This window comes from Canis aureus, chromosome 1 (assembly GCF_053574225.1).
Source record: "Canis aureus isolate CA01 chromosome 1, VMU_Caureus_v.1.0, whole genome shotgun sequence".
Classification (NCBI taxonomy): domain Eukaryota; kingdom Metazoa; phylum Chordata; class Mammalia; order Carnivora; family Canidae; genus Canis; species Canis aureus.
The window spans coordinates 100,720,735-100,737,552 of NC_135611.1; the positions used below are offsets into that span (position 1 = coordinate 100,720,735).

The window sequence follows — 16,818 nt, forward strand, 5'->3', positions numbered from 1 at the left end:
AGTGCCTTAACACTGTCGGGAGGTGCTAAGAGGTGTAATACATGTAAGGTAATGGTATAAATAGCTCAGTTACTCACAAACATCCTTGGACATCTTCATTTTCAGTACATTGATATCAGAAACCATGCATGAAAGCGGCGTTTCTATATCGGAAGGCTATTGTACGGGCTTTGGGAACCCTCAAGCAGCTTCAACCAGGAAGGACAGAAGGCTTTTGTGTGTACAAAGACCTCTCTGGCCATTGTGGGGGTAATGGACTAACGGAGAAAATGGCCTGGCGGAAAGAGAAGCATGGAGGTACGGAGGCTCCGGCCAAGGAGGTGCAGAGGTTGTGAAGCGATGAACACTTCTGTCTGCTGATTCAGACAATGTTATACCTTCAGACAAAAGCCTTTTTTTTTTTTAAGATGTTATTTATTCAAGAGACATACAGAGAGAGAGGCAGAGACAAAGAGAGAGGGAGAAGCAGGCTGCCCTCAGGGAGCCCTACGCAGGACTCGATTCCCGGACCAGGATTATGCCCTGAGCCGAAAGCAGATGCTCAGCCGCTGAGCCACCCAGGCGTCGTAGACAAGGTCCTGCACTCAAGGCCCACAAATCAACCACATCATGGCAAAAGTACTGACGATCAAGAGAAGCGCCAGAACAGCAAAAGACCAACTCTCAACCTGAAGCAAAATGCTAAGGCAACCAGAGGACCGCGGGGGCAGGGAGAGGCCGCAGGGGCCGGCCCCATCCTTGCAAGGAGGGCCGGGTGTTTCTCCCCAGTTAGTTCTGCCTCCGGGGAGCTGAAGATCGAGGGAGCTCGGAGCAGACAACCCCACCGCCTGATGCGCGTTTCCCTCATACCAGCGCCAGCAGCCAAATAGCATCGTTGAAGCCCTCGGCCTCCGCGCCGCTCCCGGAACCACGCCTGCCTTCACGCCTGCGACTTTGCCCTCACTCTTCCCGCAGCCCCTCTACCAGGAGGGTAATTCAGGCGCCCACCCGCGTCCACCTCCCCACAGGCCACCCGCGGGCCGCAGATTTCGTTAACCTCGGAGACGGCTGCCAGGCCGCAGGGCCTTCTGGGACTTCCGCCAATACAGGCCGTGGAGACACCGGGTCCGGGTCCGCTTCTGGGAAGCGCGCCGGGAGCCGACCTCTTCCTTCTCCCCTAGGTCCGCTGCCTCCTGGGCAAGAGCTCTCTGCGGTTCTCTCCCAGCCCAGTGGGAGTGATCACGGGGTGGCGGGAAAATTCTCTGGCTGGTGGGCCGCGTTTAAAGTTCACAGTTGAGTGACGCCTGGGTTTCTCAGCGGTTGAGCGTCTGCCTTCCGCTCAGGGCGTGATCCCGGGTGCGGGATTGAGTCCCACAATCGGGTTCCCTGAGAAAAGCCTGCTTCTCCCTCCAAGTCTCTGCCTCTTTCTCTTTGTTTCTCATGAATAAATAAATAAATAAGATCTATAAAAACAAAAACAGCTCCCAGATGGGCCCCTCGGCGTCCCTGCGAGGAGTAGCCTGGGGACAGTTTGCAGATATTGGAACAATAGTTCTGCTTGTATACCAGCCCTACATAGGGCACATAAAGGGGGGAATACTGTTTTGTAAACATACAAACATTTTAATGGTGAGGGGAAATGAAAAGAACGGAAACCTGTGGCAATAAATTTACATATATTTTCAAGAGCTATAAATGAAAATGTGAATGATTAAGAGATACAATCCAAGTGCTTCCTGCATGAGTAGACCCAGTAATGTAGAAATGTGAGTTTTCACTAATCTGCGGACTGAAGAACATCCAAACTAATTATCCAAAATAATAGCTTTTATTTTTATTTAAAGATTTTATTTATTTATTCATGATAGACAGAGAGAGAGAGAGAGAGAGAGAGGCAGAGACACAGGCAGAGGGAGAAGCAGGCACCATGCCAGGAGCCTGACGTGGGACTCGATCCGGATACTCCAGGATCACGCCCTGGGCCAAAGGCAGGCGCCAAACCGCCAGGCCACCCAGGGATCCCCCAAAATAATAGCTTTTAAAAAGAAATGAGGGATCCCTGGGTGGCGCAGCGGTTTGGCGCCTGCCTTTGGCCCAGGGCGTGATCCTGGAGACCCGGGATCGAATCCCACGTCAGGCTCCCGGTGCATGGAGCCTGCTTCTCCCTCTGCCTATGTCTCTGCCTCTCTCTCTCTCTCCCTGTGTGACTATCATAAATAAATAAAAAAAATTTTTTAAAAATAAAAAGAAATGAGCTATCAAGCCATGAAAAGACGTGGAAGAACCTCAAATACATATTAGTGAGTGAAAGAACCCAATCTGAAAAGACTTCATACTATAGGATTCCAACTATATGACATTTTGGAAAATGCAAAATTATGGAAACAGTAAAAAGACTGGTGATTGCCAGGAAGAGAGTGGAGGGAGAAATGAACAGGTGGAGTTGGAAAGGTTTTTATTTTTTTATTTTTTAAAGATTTATTTATTCATTTATGATAGATATATATATATAGAGTGAGAGGCAGAGACACAGGAGGAGGGAGAAGCAGGCTCCATGCTGGGAGCCCGACGTGGGACTCGATCCCCGGACTCCAGGATCGTGCCCTGGGTCAAAGGTAGGCGCTAAACCACTGAGCCACCCAGGGATCTCTAGGAAAGATTTTTAGAGCAGTGCAGCTATTCTGTATGATACTACAGTTTGGATAAATCTAATGATATATTTCAACCCATGAATTATAGAATTATAATCCATAGAATTATAACCCATAGAATTATAGGTTCTCAAACCCATAGAATTATAACAAACCCATAGAATTATAACACCAGGAGTCAACTGCACCCCATGAGGGGCTGCACAGTGGGGTCACCTAGAGAGTGAGCTCAATGAAGCAGGTGGGGAGCAGAAGGTGAATATCCATGGGCAAGTACCTTTATTGGGGGCCAGGATGGAGTACATAAGAATAGGTGGGAGAGGATATCATTGATACATTTGAATATTGATAGGTCGTGTTCAGGGGAGAGCAAAGGGGAACCTGTAGCAGGGACCAGACTTATCACTTAGGTAACCTGGTCACCTGAGTGAGGTGCTCAGAGCCTGTGTGGATGTTGAGGCAACAGGAAAATATGAAGTTTCAAAATTTACGGTATAGTGAAATAAGATGAAGGGGGTAAAAGGTACAAACTTCCAGTTATAAAATAAGTCATAGGGATGTAATATACAGCATAGTGACTAAAGTTAATATTATATTGTGTAATACTATAGTTGCTAAGAAAGTGGATCTTAAAAATTCCCATCACAAGAAAGTGTTGCTCAAGAATCTCTCTCCCTCTTCCTCTGCCCCTCCCTCTCCTATCTAAAGTAAATAAATAAATCTTTAAAAAAGAAAGAAAGGATAGTTGGCCTTTGGTGTACCGTGCAAGTGGAAACAGTTTCTAATCTGAGGGGGTTTTACAAGCATTGGAAGATCTAATCTGTTATTATGATTGGTAGAAGTGACTTGAAACCTACCTTGGAAGTTTTGAGAACTACTGGATGGACAAAGGACAAATACAAGGGACAGCCTTCTTCTATGCTGTATCTTTTCAATCCTGTGTCTATATTTTGAGATGATTCCATTAATTTTATTTATTTATTTATTTAGTTAGTTAGTTAGTTATAGATTTTATTTATTTATTCACGAGAGACACAGAGAGGCGGAGAGTAGGCAGAGGGAGAAGCAGGCTCCCTGCGAGGAGCCCAATGCAGGGCTGGATCCCAGGACCTGGGATCACGCCCTGAGCCAAAGGCAGATGCTCAACCACTGAGCCACCCAGGTGCCCCAATTAATCTCTTTTAAAGAAACTTCTGGAGGCGACCCCTGGGGTCTGGGCTTCTGAACAGTACCCTGACAGTGGAGGTGTACTGAATTGCTTTTTTGCAGTTACTCTTCCATTTTACAATAGGAACTAACATTCAGTGCCAACACTATGTTTGAGCTTTGCGTGGATTATATTATTTAAACATTATTATGGGGAACCTGGGTGGCTCAGTGATTGGGAACCTGGGTGGCTCAGTGATTGAGCATCTGTCTTTGGCTCAGGTCATGATCCCGGGATCTGGGATCGAGTCCCACATCAGTCCCCTTGCAGGGAGCCTGCTTCTCCCTCTGCCTGTGTCTCTGCCCCCCTCTCTCTCTGTGTGTGTCTCTCATGAATAAATAAAGAAAATCTTTTTTAAAAATAAAGATTATTATAACCCTGTGAGGTAGGTGCTATTTCTTCCTCCTATTTTACACCTAAGGGAACGAAAGCTCAGAGGTTAAGTAACCTGATCAAGCAGAAATGTCTAGGAAGCCAGAAATTAGGACTAGAATTCAGGCATCTGAATACAGAGCCCTACTGTGTTCTCTATTTGCCTTTTATGTGTCTCACTGGATTATAATTAATCTTCATTGCCTCTTTACTAGTCTATACACTCACTGAGGGCTGGGCCCTGGCTTCATTCTTATCTGTATCCACAGATGAGCCTCCTCCCACACCCCATCCCATTAATCTCCCCATTGGCTGATGAGGTTCTGTGAAGGAAATCCAGGTGGCAACTTGAGCTGACCTCACACTGGTAACTCCAAGTCAGAACCCAAACATTCCGTAGGGAACATTTTCTTAGTTCCTCAGATAAATAGAGGGCAGATACTGCACTATAGCTAAATATTTCCTTTCATTCATATGATAAAAGACTAACAGTTTTGGAGTGATGGACAAAGTTAGAAGTTCTTTCACCATTCTAGTTTTGTTTTTAATGGAATATCCAATTCTTTTATGCTTGCCTTATGGAGGTGAGTTCAAACCAGTTGAACTAGCAACAGACTTAATGAGTAGCTTCAACCATCGTTTTTACTAGTTCATGGGAAATAAAAAGGGGTAATGACATTTCACTGCTATGAGTTTTCTTTTCAAGGCTACAAACAGCTACAAACATCCGCAAATGTCACTAAGCAGAAAGGACTTACTTCAAGACCCAGAGGTAAGTCATTATATTACTCATTTGGTGAAATGAGAACCAAAGTCTGGGGTCCTCCTATTTGCTATACCAATGTGTCTTTTTTTTGTGTGTTTGTTAGTAGCATGGTCTATACAATAATATAATTACATAAGCATTGCTTGGCAATTAATCCTATATTATTCTCTCTCTGTAAGCTGTGCTTTCTTTTAGGGGTGCCTGGGTGGCTCAGTGGTTGAGCGTCTGCCTTCGGCCCAGGGCGTGATCCTGGAGTCCCAGGATCGAGTCCCACATCGGGCTCCCTGCATGGAGCCTGCTTCTCCCTCTGCCTGTGTCCCTGCTTCTCTCTCTCTCTCTCTCTCTCATGAATAAATAAATAAATCTTAAAAAAAAGAAATTGCCAGGCTTCTCTTTCATTTCACTTAGCACACACAGAAACTGAGACCACATCAGGATCATTTGAATGTGTTTCTATGACTTTAATTGTAATTTGAGGCATGTTTTGGTGGTGGACCCATATGAATCCAGATACGGATGCCTTGCAAGTGTAAAATGTTCTTTATCATCATCTGCCTTCTGTGATTTGCACTCTGAGTCCTGAAACTCTGTGTATCTAAAACAGAGAAACTGACCTTGACAGTTGGTGAAGTCAGGCCCCAACTCTTTGTGAAGATATGTGGTAGTTATAAACAACCTCTATTCTGTACAAGGGAAATGCTATCTGCACAATATAATAGCATCTAATTTCTGTAGGAAGAAAGGATACTGCCATGGGGCCCTCCCTGGCACTGGCTCTCTGACCTTTTGCCACAGACCCCTTCAAATCTGTGAGGTCCTCAACCAGCTCATGTGACTGCAAAAACAGACCAGAAGCCAAATGCATTATGTTCTTACACTCTGTATTCATAAAAGGATACACTAGATGCAAACAAAAGAAATTGCAAATTAAATCACATATTTCAATGAGGCATTGTAATAAATTTATTAACAGCATTTACCATCTTAGCTATTAGGTCCCCTTGTCTAATACCAAGTTATTTCTTTATTTTCCTAAATCTATCTTAAACTTGTCTCTTCTCTCTGATTCCTTTGAATGGCCTTCTAGCTCCGAGATCTACTATGCCCAACCAATTCCCAAGGCATCATGGTAAGTCAAGGGATCTGGGAGGGTGGTGGGGATTCAGGGACATTCCCAAAGCTGTTGTGGTGTATGGCTCCAGAGGACACCCCCACAGTGCTCATCACTAATTTGTACAGCCCTTTATGCAAATTAGAAAAAGGAGTCCCCCTGGGTGGTTGATTCAGGCATGATGCCACTCAGAGAAGATTAGGAAATAGCACATGTCAAAGAATCAGGAAATACAGAGAATCTTAAAAACACAATTAATACATCCAGCAATCCTGGACACATTATTGATTTTTTTAAAGCTTAGCTATGAATATTTCACTTGCCTGTTCACCCCCATACTGCCAAAGCCAAGAGACCTGGGATTCTAATCTTTACCTTGAAACCAACTTGTGCTGTGAGCTTCCACTAGAGAAACCTCCGAGGTGCCTGAGCTTTGGGTCCCAAGTGCAGGTTCCAATATGGAGATAGAGGACAGAATTGTTTTAGATTATTGAAGACTCAATTTTCTCTGTAATTCTTAGTGCTTGGTTATATGGAAAGAAGCTTAATTCATAATAAAGGAAATATTCATTCCAGTTTTCAGCTATCATGTTGAAAGTAGACAGAATATTTCATTAAAAAACTGGCAAAGGAGTTGGGAAATACAATCTCTCTCTCTCTCTCTCTCTCTCTCTCTCTCTCTCTCTTTCTCTCTCTCTCTCTCTTTAAGTAGGCTCCATGCCCAGTGTGGAGCCCAATGTGGGGCTTGAACTCATGACCCTGAGATCAAGACCTGAGCAAAATCAAGAGTCAGATGCTTAGCCAACTGAGACACCCAGGCGCCCCTAATCTAACATTTTTTTTAATTGAAGTATAATTAACATAGTATCCTGTTAGTTTCAAGTGTATATAATCTCATATCTGGTGTGTAGGCTAGGAACAAGTGCAACTTCTATAAAGGGCCATTGACTATTCTTAAAATAAAAAGAATGTATATACTTTTTGGCCCAGAGTATTGAAATATACCTGAGATTTATTTTTAATCAGGTATGATAAGACATACAGATGTGGAAATTATTGTTCATGAAGGAAGAACATTATACTCACAGATTTCTAGAAGCAGGAAGCAGAGGGATGAGAGGGAAGAGCATGGCCCCGAGTTTTTATTGGTGTTTTCAAGGGAAGGAATGGGTGACGTGGGTAGGTACACTGAGTAATGGAGAATTGGAATGATTATGGTGGGTTCTGGGCTATAGGAGTGGTTTCTAGTTGTCCAGCACCTGGCCCTGGGATAATTTAGGGCAGGGGGAACATTGGCTTCGTGCATGAGAGGTAGTTAGGAGTGTGGGCTCTGGATTGGATGGTTTATATCAAAGGCATGCTCACAGGGGAGTTGTTTGAGATTTGTAGGAAATAGCCCTGGGAGGGACAGTCTGTCCAGGATCAAACCCTCAAATACCAAAGTTTCAAAAACATAGAAAATAGGAAGCCTGACTGGCTCAGTCAGTGGAGTGTGCAACTTTGGTCTCAAGCAACTCATATGTTGGGTGTAGAGATTACTTAAAAACAAAATAACTTAAAAATACAGAAAATAAGAAAATATAGTCAATATACACAGAAGTTTCATTTCTAGGAGATTTTATTAAAAAGTGTTTCTCAGGGTGCCTTGATGGTGCAGTTAGTTAATTATTTGACTCTTGATTTCAGCTCAGGTCATGATCTCAGGATCATGAGATTGAGTCCTTCTTTGGGCTCTGCGCCCAGTAGGGATTCTGCTAGAGATTCTCTCTCCCTCTGCCCCTTCCCCCATGCCCACTCTCTCAGATAAATGAGTAAATCTTTTTTAAAAATGTTTCTCATTTCTCTAACCCACTTATTCTCCTTTTCTTCTTGATGACTTTCACATCTATTTTTCTTGTTCAGCACAACCCCCAACATGTTTACCTTACTCTCACCCTTGTTTCTTCCATCACTGGCAACACACAAGCTGTCAAAAGAGAGTATCTGCATCTCCCTTCCCCCATCTACCTGCAATTGCACCGTTGTTCTCTGCCTTCCTTCCTTTCCAGGGCAAGGATGGCCCCAGCCAGTGAGCCAGTATCCATTTCTGCCAACTCACAGGTGCTACTGGCAATTCTCTCCCCATTTCCTGTAGTATCACAACTTAGAGTATCACTCCCATTCTCCTATGAATGTACTGTCAATTCTCTCATCTTAGAAAGCAAAACCCATCTCTTGATCCCATAAGCTCTTCTGGAATATGCCCTGACTGCTCCCCCACAACACTAAGTTCCTCAAGAGTTTCTAAAACTACTGTCTTCAATTCCTTTCCTCCTGTCCTCTGTTGAACTGTTAAAGTCACTAGGGCAACTCCACCACATTGTTAGCACTGCCTGAGTCCGTTCTTCCAATGACCTTCCCAGGGTCAAACCCAGAGGCCATATTGATATCTTCTGTAACTCATTTTTTCTCTCTGCCCCAGTATTTCATTGGGAAAACCTGAAAGCACATAGGAGAGTAGAAAAAAATCATAGAGTGAACACCCACATTCTCCACGCCTGTGGTCTACAATTATGCATTTTATACCACTAGCCTTTTCATAGCCCAGGTTCTTTTCATCATGCTCACCTGACCCTCATTGATGGGTGAACTTCAGGGAAGTTTTTAGTTTAGTTGCAGAACTCCTTCTGCGCCAGAGAGAGGGAAGGCCAAGTGCAGGACAAAGATCACCTCAATGTGTCAGATTTTACAAGTGGCTGAATAATGTACTTACTTTGCCAGTTGTTCTTTCATTTAAAATTAAAATTAAATGATATGAATGATAACTCTCTGGTTATTTTTTTTTTAATTTCAGGTAATGGGAAGGGTGATACACCTAGCCCTATAAAGAACAACCAGAGTTTTAAGGCACATTCGACACCCCTGAACACCGACACCTGGAATGCAGGTTCCTGGAATGGCATTCTTGATTTCTCTCTAACACCCTTTCAGCACAGCACTGCACACCCTGAGACCATCAAAGAAACATGTGAATTGTCAAACTAAAGCCACTCTCCAGGGTGCCTGGATGGCTCAGTGGTTGAGCGGCTGCCTTTGGCTCAGGTTGTGATCCTGGGGACCTGGGATCAAGCCCTGCATCAGGCTCCCCAGGGAGCCTGTTTCTCCTTCTGCCTATGTCTCTGCCTCTCTCTGTGTCTCTCATGAATAAATAAATAAATAAAAGTTTTTTAAAAACCACTCTCCTTTCAGCTACAGAGATGGCAGGTGCTGCTATACAGAGCCAGAGATCCTGTGTCTCTACAGAGTGAAAAAGGGCTTTGACAAAGGACAAGAGGCAGAGGAAGCAAAGGGAGTTAGAGATTACACGGGAATTCTAATTATATCTGTTCACACGGGCTGTGCAATCTAGCCTCCATATTTTTAAAAATCAAGGATGCTATCTTTTATGGTACTTCTGATTTTGTCTCCCATCCCCTTTTGGAATAACAATATGATTAACAAATCTATTGACTGATAGACATAAGTGAAATGAAATTTTATGAGAACTTTTCTTTCCATTTTCAGCACTGATTCCACACAGATCTGCTCTTGTTCAAGTAATTGTAATTGCGTGCGTAGCCTTCAGCATTGCCCTGATATGTGGAATTACTATTTCCTATGTGATATAGTAAGTATATACTAAGTATCATTTACCATCCTCAAGTAAGACATAACAAACTAACTAGATTATTTAGTATCGACAATGGTAATAATGATGATTCTTATAATCACTAAATTTTTATAGTCTTTCTAAATTTCCACACTAGCATTTTTCAGAATATGGACCGTACTCATGTTGGGTCATAATATAAATTTTAAAAAATAAATAGAAAAAAATAAAAAATAAATAGGACCGAATACAACTTAGTAGGATAGAAAATATTAGAAATCATTACATGTATTAATGTAAATGCTGATTTTTAACTTTTCAGACAGACAAATACACAGTTATGAGGCAAAATGTATTTCCTATTGTGGATCATAGTCAAAATGTTTGAAAGCCACTAAGATGCTTCCATCCTTCCAAAAGGTGATGTTCTAAAGTGAGCTTGATGCTTTGACAGGAATCTAAGGCAAAGCAGAAAAATTGTGACTGCTCTCTTTTCAGTAGACATTTGTTATTATCTGGGAAAACAGTAGCATTTGGGGAAGATACTTCATCTTGTTTGCACAAATAAAGTTTGTGGTCAAGCTCTTTCAAATGATGTGATCATTTAGAGTTAGTATTAGACAAAATGCAGACTCTGAATTTATGCTATTCTGACCAGAATGATATACTGATTCCTTCTCCAAGATTCAGTGCCAGGATTCTGTTATATCCCATCAGAAACAGCTTGCGGAAGTAATACATTATTTGATCTATTGGAATTGAGCATGAACACAAGGAATACGTTGGCGTGTATGGGGTATTTTTTAAGATACTCATTTTAGGACCACCTTTGAGTATGTCCAATAAAGGCAAATAAGATTAAAGGTAAAATTGAAGACATTTTACAAATGAGAGGGTGTAACTAGCGTGTTTAGTTCTGAGATATATAACATGGTGATCTTTCACTCTATTTATGTAGCTGCATTTTCAGTTTATTTTCATTAGTATAGACAATGATGTTAATATAGAGAGAGTTTTCTAATATTATTCACTAAAAAATCCTCTGGGACTTGCAATGCCCAGTTATGTTGCTGAGCTAATGTCAACTCTCAACAGCTTTTATATTTGTGTTACTCATAGGGCCACATCAAGCTATTTTAGAGCATGAGGCAAAAGGAAAAATATATCCCCCAAAGTACATGATTCAATGTAATTTCTAGTGCTTAATTTTTTCCAGGAATAGATTTTTTAAGAGTTTTTAATTTATTTATTCATGAGAGACCGAGAGAGAGAGAGAGAGACAGAGAGAGAGAGAGACAGAGACACAGGTAGAAGGAGAAGCAGGCTCCATGTAGGGAGCCCGACGTGGGACTCGATCCCAGGTCTCCAGGATCACGCCCTGGGCTGAAGGCGGTGCTAAACCCCTGAGCCACCCAGGCTGCCCCAGGAATAGATTTTGAAAATACTATTGTTGGGCAACCCCGGTAGTGCAGCGGTTTAGTGCTGCCTGCAGCCCAGGGTGTGATCCTGGAGACCTGGGATCCAGTCCCATGTCAGGCTCCCCGCACAGAGCCTGCTTATCCCTCTGCCTGTGTCTCTGTCTCCCTCTCTTTCCGTGTGTCTCTCATGAATAAATAAATAAAATTTTTAAAAAAAGAAATAAAATACTATTGGTAAGTTTGCTTTCATTTAAACCAGGAAAGTAAAATAATAATAAATTCTGTTTCTGGTATAGATAAAATATTTAAACTTAAGGTGAATTTTGATATGCTACTTTTCAAATTGGTAATACATTATCAACTTCTTTAATGTTTTGGAAAAAATAACTACTTAAAAATACATAAAAAACATGGGGCACCTGGGTGGCACAGTTGGTTGGTTGGGTGTTGGACTCTTGGTTTTGGCTGAGGTCATAATCTCAGGGTTGGGGGATCAAGCCCCACCTGGAGCTCCACACTCAGCCAGAGTCAGCTTGGGACTCTCCTTCCCTTTCCCTCTGCCCCTCCAGACCCCACCCCATCTCTGAAATAAATAAATAAATCTTAAAACAAATTGTATTTTTTAGATTTTATTTATTTATTCATGAGAGACACACAGAGAGAGGCAGAGACATAGGCAGAGGGAAAAGCAGGCTCCCTGTGGCAAGCCTAATATGGAACTCAATCCCAGGACCCCAGAATCATAACCTGAGCCAAAGGCAGATGATCAACAACTGAGCCACCCAAGCACCCCTTTAAACAAATTTTTAAAAGGATTCTGTTTATTTATTTGAGAGAGAGAGCCATAGAGAGCAGGAGTAGGGAGGCGCAGGGGAGGGGCAGACCCAGAAGGAGAAATAGACTCCCCACTGAGTAGGGAGACTGATCCTGGCTCAACCCTAAGACCCTGGGATCATGACCTGAAATGAAGGCAGATGCTTAAGCAAGTGAACGACCCATACAACCCTAAGTAAATAAATCTAAAAAAATTACATAAGAGACCCCTGGGTGGCTCAGTGATTGAGCATCTGCCTTTGGCTCAGGGCGGGATCCCCATCTGGGGATTGAGTCCCACATCAGGCTTCCTGCAAGGAGTCTGCTTTTCCCTCTGTCTATGTCTCTGCCTCTCTCTCTTTCATGAATAAATAAAATCTTTAAAAATATAAAAATTAAAAATATATAAAAACATATATAAGGGGCTCACGTTTTTCTTTTGACCCAGGTTCCCATATGGTTCATCATAGCACTATTGGATCCTATGTTTATTTGAAATTTTGATATTTGGTTTATCACAGATTTTTTTTCATTCATTTCAATTTAAGGTATTGAGCTACAATATTTACCATCATTACTGAGTTTTTTTTTTTTTTTTTGGCACATCTTGCAATTGTAATGAAGACATTGGGACAAGACCAGGATTTGGGTAATTACTCTTTTTTTTTAAGATTTTATTTATTTATTTTATTTATTCATGAGAGAGACAGAGAGAGAGAGAGAGATGCAGAGACACAGGCAGAGGGAAAAGCAGGCTCCATGCAGGAAGCCTGACGTGGGACTCGATCCCAGGACTCCAGAATCACGCTCTGGGCCAAAGGCAGGCGCTAAACCACTGATCCAGCCGGGCTGCCCTATTCTTTTTTTCTTTTTTAAGATTTTATTTATTTATTTATTTATTTATTTATTTATTTATTTATTTATTTATTCATAGAGACACAGAGAGAGAGAGGCAGAGAAAGAAGCAGGCTCTATGCAGGTAGCCCAATGTGGGACTTGATCCTGGGACCCCGGGATCACAGCCTGAGCTGGAAGGCAGATGCTTAACTGCTAAGCCACCCAGGCGTCCCTTGGGTAATTATTCTTTTTTTTTTTAATTTTTTAAAATTTATTTATGATAGAGAGAGAGAGAGAGAGGCAGAGACATAAGCAGAGGGAGAAGCAGGCTCCATGCACCGGGAGCCCAAGGTGGGATTCGATCCCGGGTCTCCAGGATGGCGCCCTGGGCCAAAGGCAGGCGCTAAACCACTGCGCCACCCAGGGATCCCCAGGTAATTATTCTTAATGATGTTTAGGATCAGCCTAGTTCTTCCTAATTACATACATCAAACAGAATTAGGAAGGTATTAAAAAAAAAAAAAGGAAGGTATGTATGTTAGGAAAAAGGAAAGCATTCTATTACCCCTTTTCACATAGCTGCTTGAAAATCCACTTCCAGGGCTTAATCTGGGGTGGGGTGAGCAAGGCACCTACCTCAGGTACAAAATTTAAGAGGGTGCCAAAAAACTCAGTCATCAAGATGAATAGTATTTTATTTTATTTTAAAGATTTTATTTATTTATTTGATAGCACAACCAAGGGGAGCAACAGAGGGAGAGGAAGAAGCTGGCTTCCCATGGAGCAGGGAGCCCAATGTGGGGCATGATCCTAGGAACTGGAATCATGACCTAAGCTGAAGGCAGATGCCTAACCAACTGGGCCACCCAGGTGCCCCAAAATGAATAATATTTGAAGGCAATATTTTATAAAATCTAAATTTATTTAACAAAATATCCACAATGAACAAAATACCACCATTTTAAATACAGGATCAGTAACAGTGCCAGGTCAAGCTATTTCAGAGGGTGAGCAAAAGGAAAAATCAGTAATACCTAGATGGACTTTATTTAAAATGTTGATATTTTGTTCATCGTGGATTTCTTGGCATTCATTTTTCTTTTGTAAAATATTGCATTAAGATATTATTTAGCCTAGGGATCCCTGGGTGGCTTGGCGGTTTGGCACCTGCATTTGGCCCAGGGTATGATCCTGGAGTCCCGGGATCGAGTCCCACATCGGGCTCCCGGCATGGAGCCTGCTTCTCCCTCTGCCTGTGTCTCCGCCCCCCGCCCCGCCGTGTGTGTGTGTGTGTGTGTGTGTGTGTGTGTGTGTGTGTTTATCATGAATAAATAAATAAATAAATCTTTTTAAAAAAGATATTATTTAGCCTAAAAAGAAGACATTATTATATTCTTATATTATTTTGTGCCCCCCATGAGTTCCTATTCCCCTCATCTAATGCTGGCCCTGAGCCACATTGGGCATCCTTGCCCATCTTCTTCCTATCAGTACACACCAGAGCCCAATCTGCTTCTGCCTCCCTCCCCTGACTACCACCATGTACCAGTGACTTGTTTCCAGTTGAAGATCACAGGATTAAGATGTAATGATTTACCGTGAAAATTGTGCTCTTAAATTCATCCACATTATTCTCCAGTCGGCTGGTCCAGGCTGAGGAAAGACAGCAACTGGTGTGGCTTTATAACAATGTCAGGATACCATTTCTGGAAGATGAGGACGAGGTCTCTGAGGATGAGAGCCAGGATGAGTCCACCTACCTACTTCCAGAGAATGAGAAAGAGCTGGAAAAGTTCATTCACTCAGGTAATTAACCCACCAGTTTATCATGTCAGATGCAGAGTCACATGAAAACTGAGCTGGATTTGATGGTTTGTTTTTCAAAGACAAAGCTAGGAGAGACTTAATGGAGTTTGAGGTAATAAAAGCAAATGTTTACAGTCAGACCTACAGAAATGAACTGTTTTCATCACATTACACAGAGAGCAAACAGCCACGAGTTGCTTGGTCCCTTTTGTGAGGTAATTCCAAGGACCAGAAGCAGAGTTCAGGGGACAAAACTTTCCCCAGACTACACATTTTCCTTTAACACACTTTACAGTGTGGTGTTATTCCTGAGTCTAGAACACAGACAGGTGTCTCTCTGTCACAGTTGGCCTCCCTCTGATGTGGAAACAGGATCCAGGCCCAGAAAACAGACCCTTGTGTGAGAGATGCTCACCACGCCTGCAAGTTTTTGTGAGGAGAAGGCAGGATGTGTGTTCATATACACCTGATTTTATAGAAGTTCTGAGATTCTTGGATTCTCAATTTAAAAAATTCTACAGCAAAAATATGTAGAGTGTGGTGTCTGATTCAACCATGGAGGCATTCCTGGTATGGATCTCCTCTCTGACATCCCCAGACACAGATGGTCAGAGAAAGGCTGGAGGCCAGGAACACAGTGATCAGCAGTGCTTACTGATGCAAGCCCCTAGTTTACCATTAGGAAATATTTTTTCAATGTCTTTTCTTTACATTGAAGTATAACTTTTCTGCATTTAAAAAAAAAACTTTTTATTTTCCAGTGAGTTAACATACAGTGTAATATTAGTTTAAATTGTATAATATAGTGATTCAGCACTTCCATACAACACCTGATGCTCATCACAAGTGCACTCCTTCATCCCCATCAGCTATTTCCTGGTCCTCCCACCCCCTCCCGTCTGATAATCAACAGTTTGTTCTCTATGGTTAAGAGTCTGTTTCTTGGATTGCCTCACTCTCTTTTTCCCACCTTTGCTCATTTATTTTGTTTCTTAAATTACACACAAGTGGGATGCTTGGGTGGCTCAGCGGTTGAGTGTCTGCCTTTGGCCCAGAGCATGATCCCGGTCCAGGGATCGAGTCCTGCATTAGGTTCCCTGTGAGGAGTGTGCTTCTCTCTCTGCGTATGTCTCTGTGTATGTCTCTGCCTCTCTCTGTGTGTCTCTCATGAATAAATAAATAAAATCTTTTTAAAAATTACACACAAGTAAAATCATGATATTTGCCTTTCTCTGACTGACTTACTTCACTTAGCATAATACTCTCTAGCTCCATCCATGACATTGCAAATGGCAAGATTTCATTTCCTTTTATGGCTGAGTAATATTCTATTGTTTATATATACCACATCTTTATCCATTCATCAGCTGACATTTTTTTTAACTGGTGTGTTTATAAAGCCTGTATATAAGAAGTGAGAAAATAATTTCATTTTTTTGAGGGAAAATAATTTTAAAATTCAATTTCCACCATCCTTTTCAGACAAATAACATTCATTATATCTTGAAAATTCTATTTATACCTTATTTTTTCCAAGTTTTCCCCTCACATCTTTTGTCTCTATTCCTAAGTATCTCAATAACATTATGTCTACATTTTAGTTATTAGATCCAAAAGAAGAAAGCGTATGGAAAACAAGAGATTGAAGAATGAACAAATGTTCATACAGGATACAAAACTGAACAATTCTCTGCACAGTGTATTCTCAGAGAATCTATGAGAGCAAATGAAAGAAATGCAGAACGTGGTAGCCAGTGTGGAGCCAACAGTCACAGGGACAACCCACAACTGGGGACCTGAGAATGACTTACTCCTGGAGAGCTCTGTTCAGAGCACTCTAAAGAAGAAAACTGGAAGTATATAACAGAAAATAAATCCATATGTACAAAAATTCTTGCTTTTTCACTCTCATAGTTCATTTTATAACTATAACTTAATTGGAAAGGAGAGAAATCCAACTTCATCAGTACGAAAGAGAAACTGCCAGGATTTTCTTCTCTTTTTTTTTAAGATTTTATTTATTTATTCATGAGAGACACACAGAGAGAGGCAGAGATCTAGGGAGAGGGAGAAGCAGGTTCCTGTGGGTAGCCCGATGCAGGACTCGATCCCAGAACCCTGGGATCACGACCTTAGCCAAAGGCAGATGCTCAACCACTGAGCCACCTAGGTGTCCCTATTAATGTTTTTAGGATATTCTTTTCTTGCTCCCTAACCAAAAGCACAAATA

At 42.0% G+C, this 16,818-nt stretch overlaps 1 protein-coding gene across 1 annotated transcript; it reads left to right on the plus strand.

Annotated features, from left to right (window-relative positions):
• Positions 1-128: 128 nt before the first annotated feature.
• C1H19orf18 (chromosome 1 C19orf18 homolog) lies at positions 129-16,487 on the plus strand. Its single transcript, XM_077864777.1, has 8 exons — positions 129-320; positions 773-1,160; positions 4,916-4,981; positions 6,063-6,104; positions 8,920-9,012; positions 9,630-9,732; positions 14,422-14,588; positions 16,190-16,487. The coding sequence occupies exons 1-8, from the start codon at positions 129-131 to the stop codon at positions 16,306-16,308; spliced, it is 1,170 nt and encodes a 389-aa protein (XP_077720903.1). The 3' UTR covers positions 16,309-16,487.
• Positions 16,488-16,818: the final 331 nt, after the last annotated feature.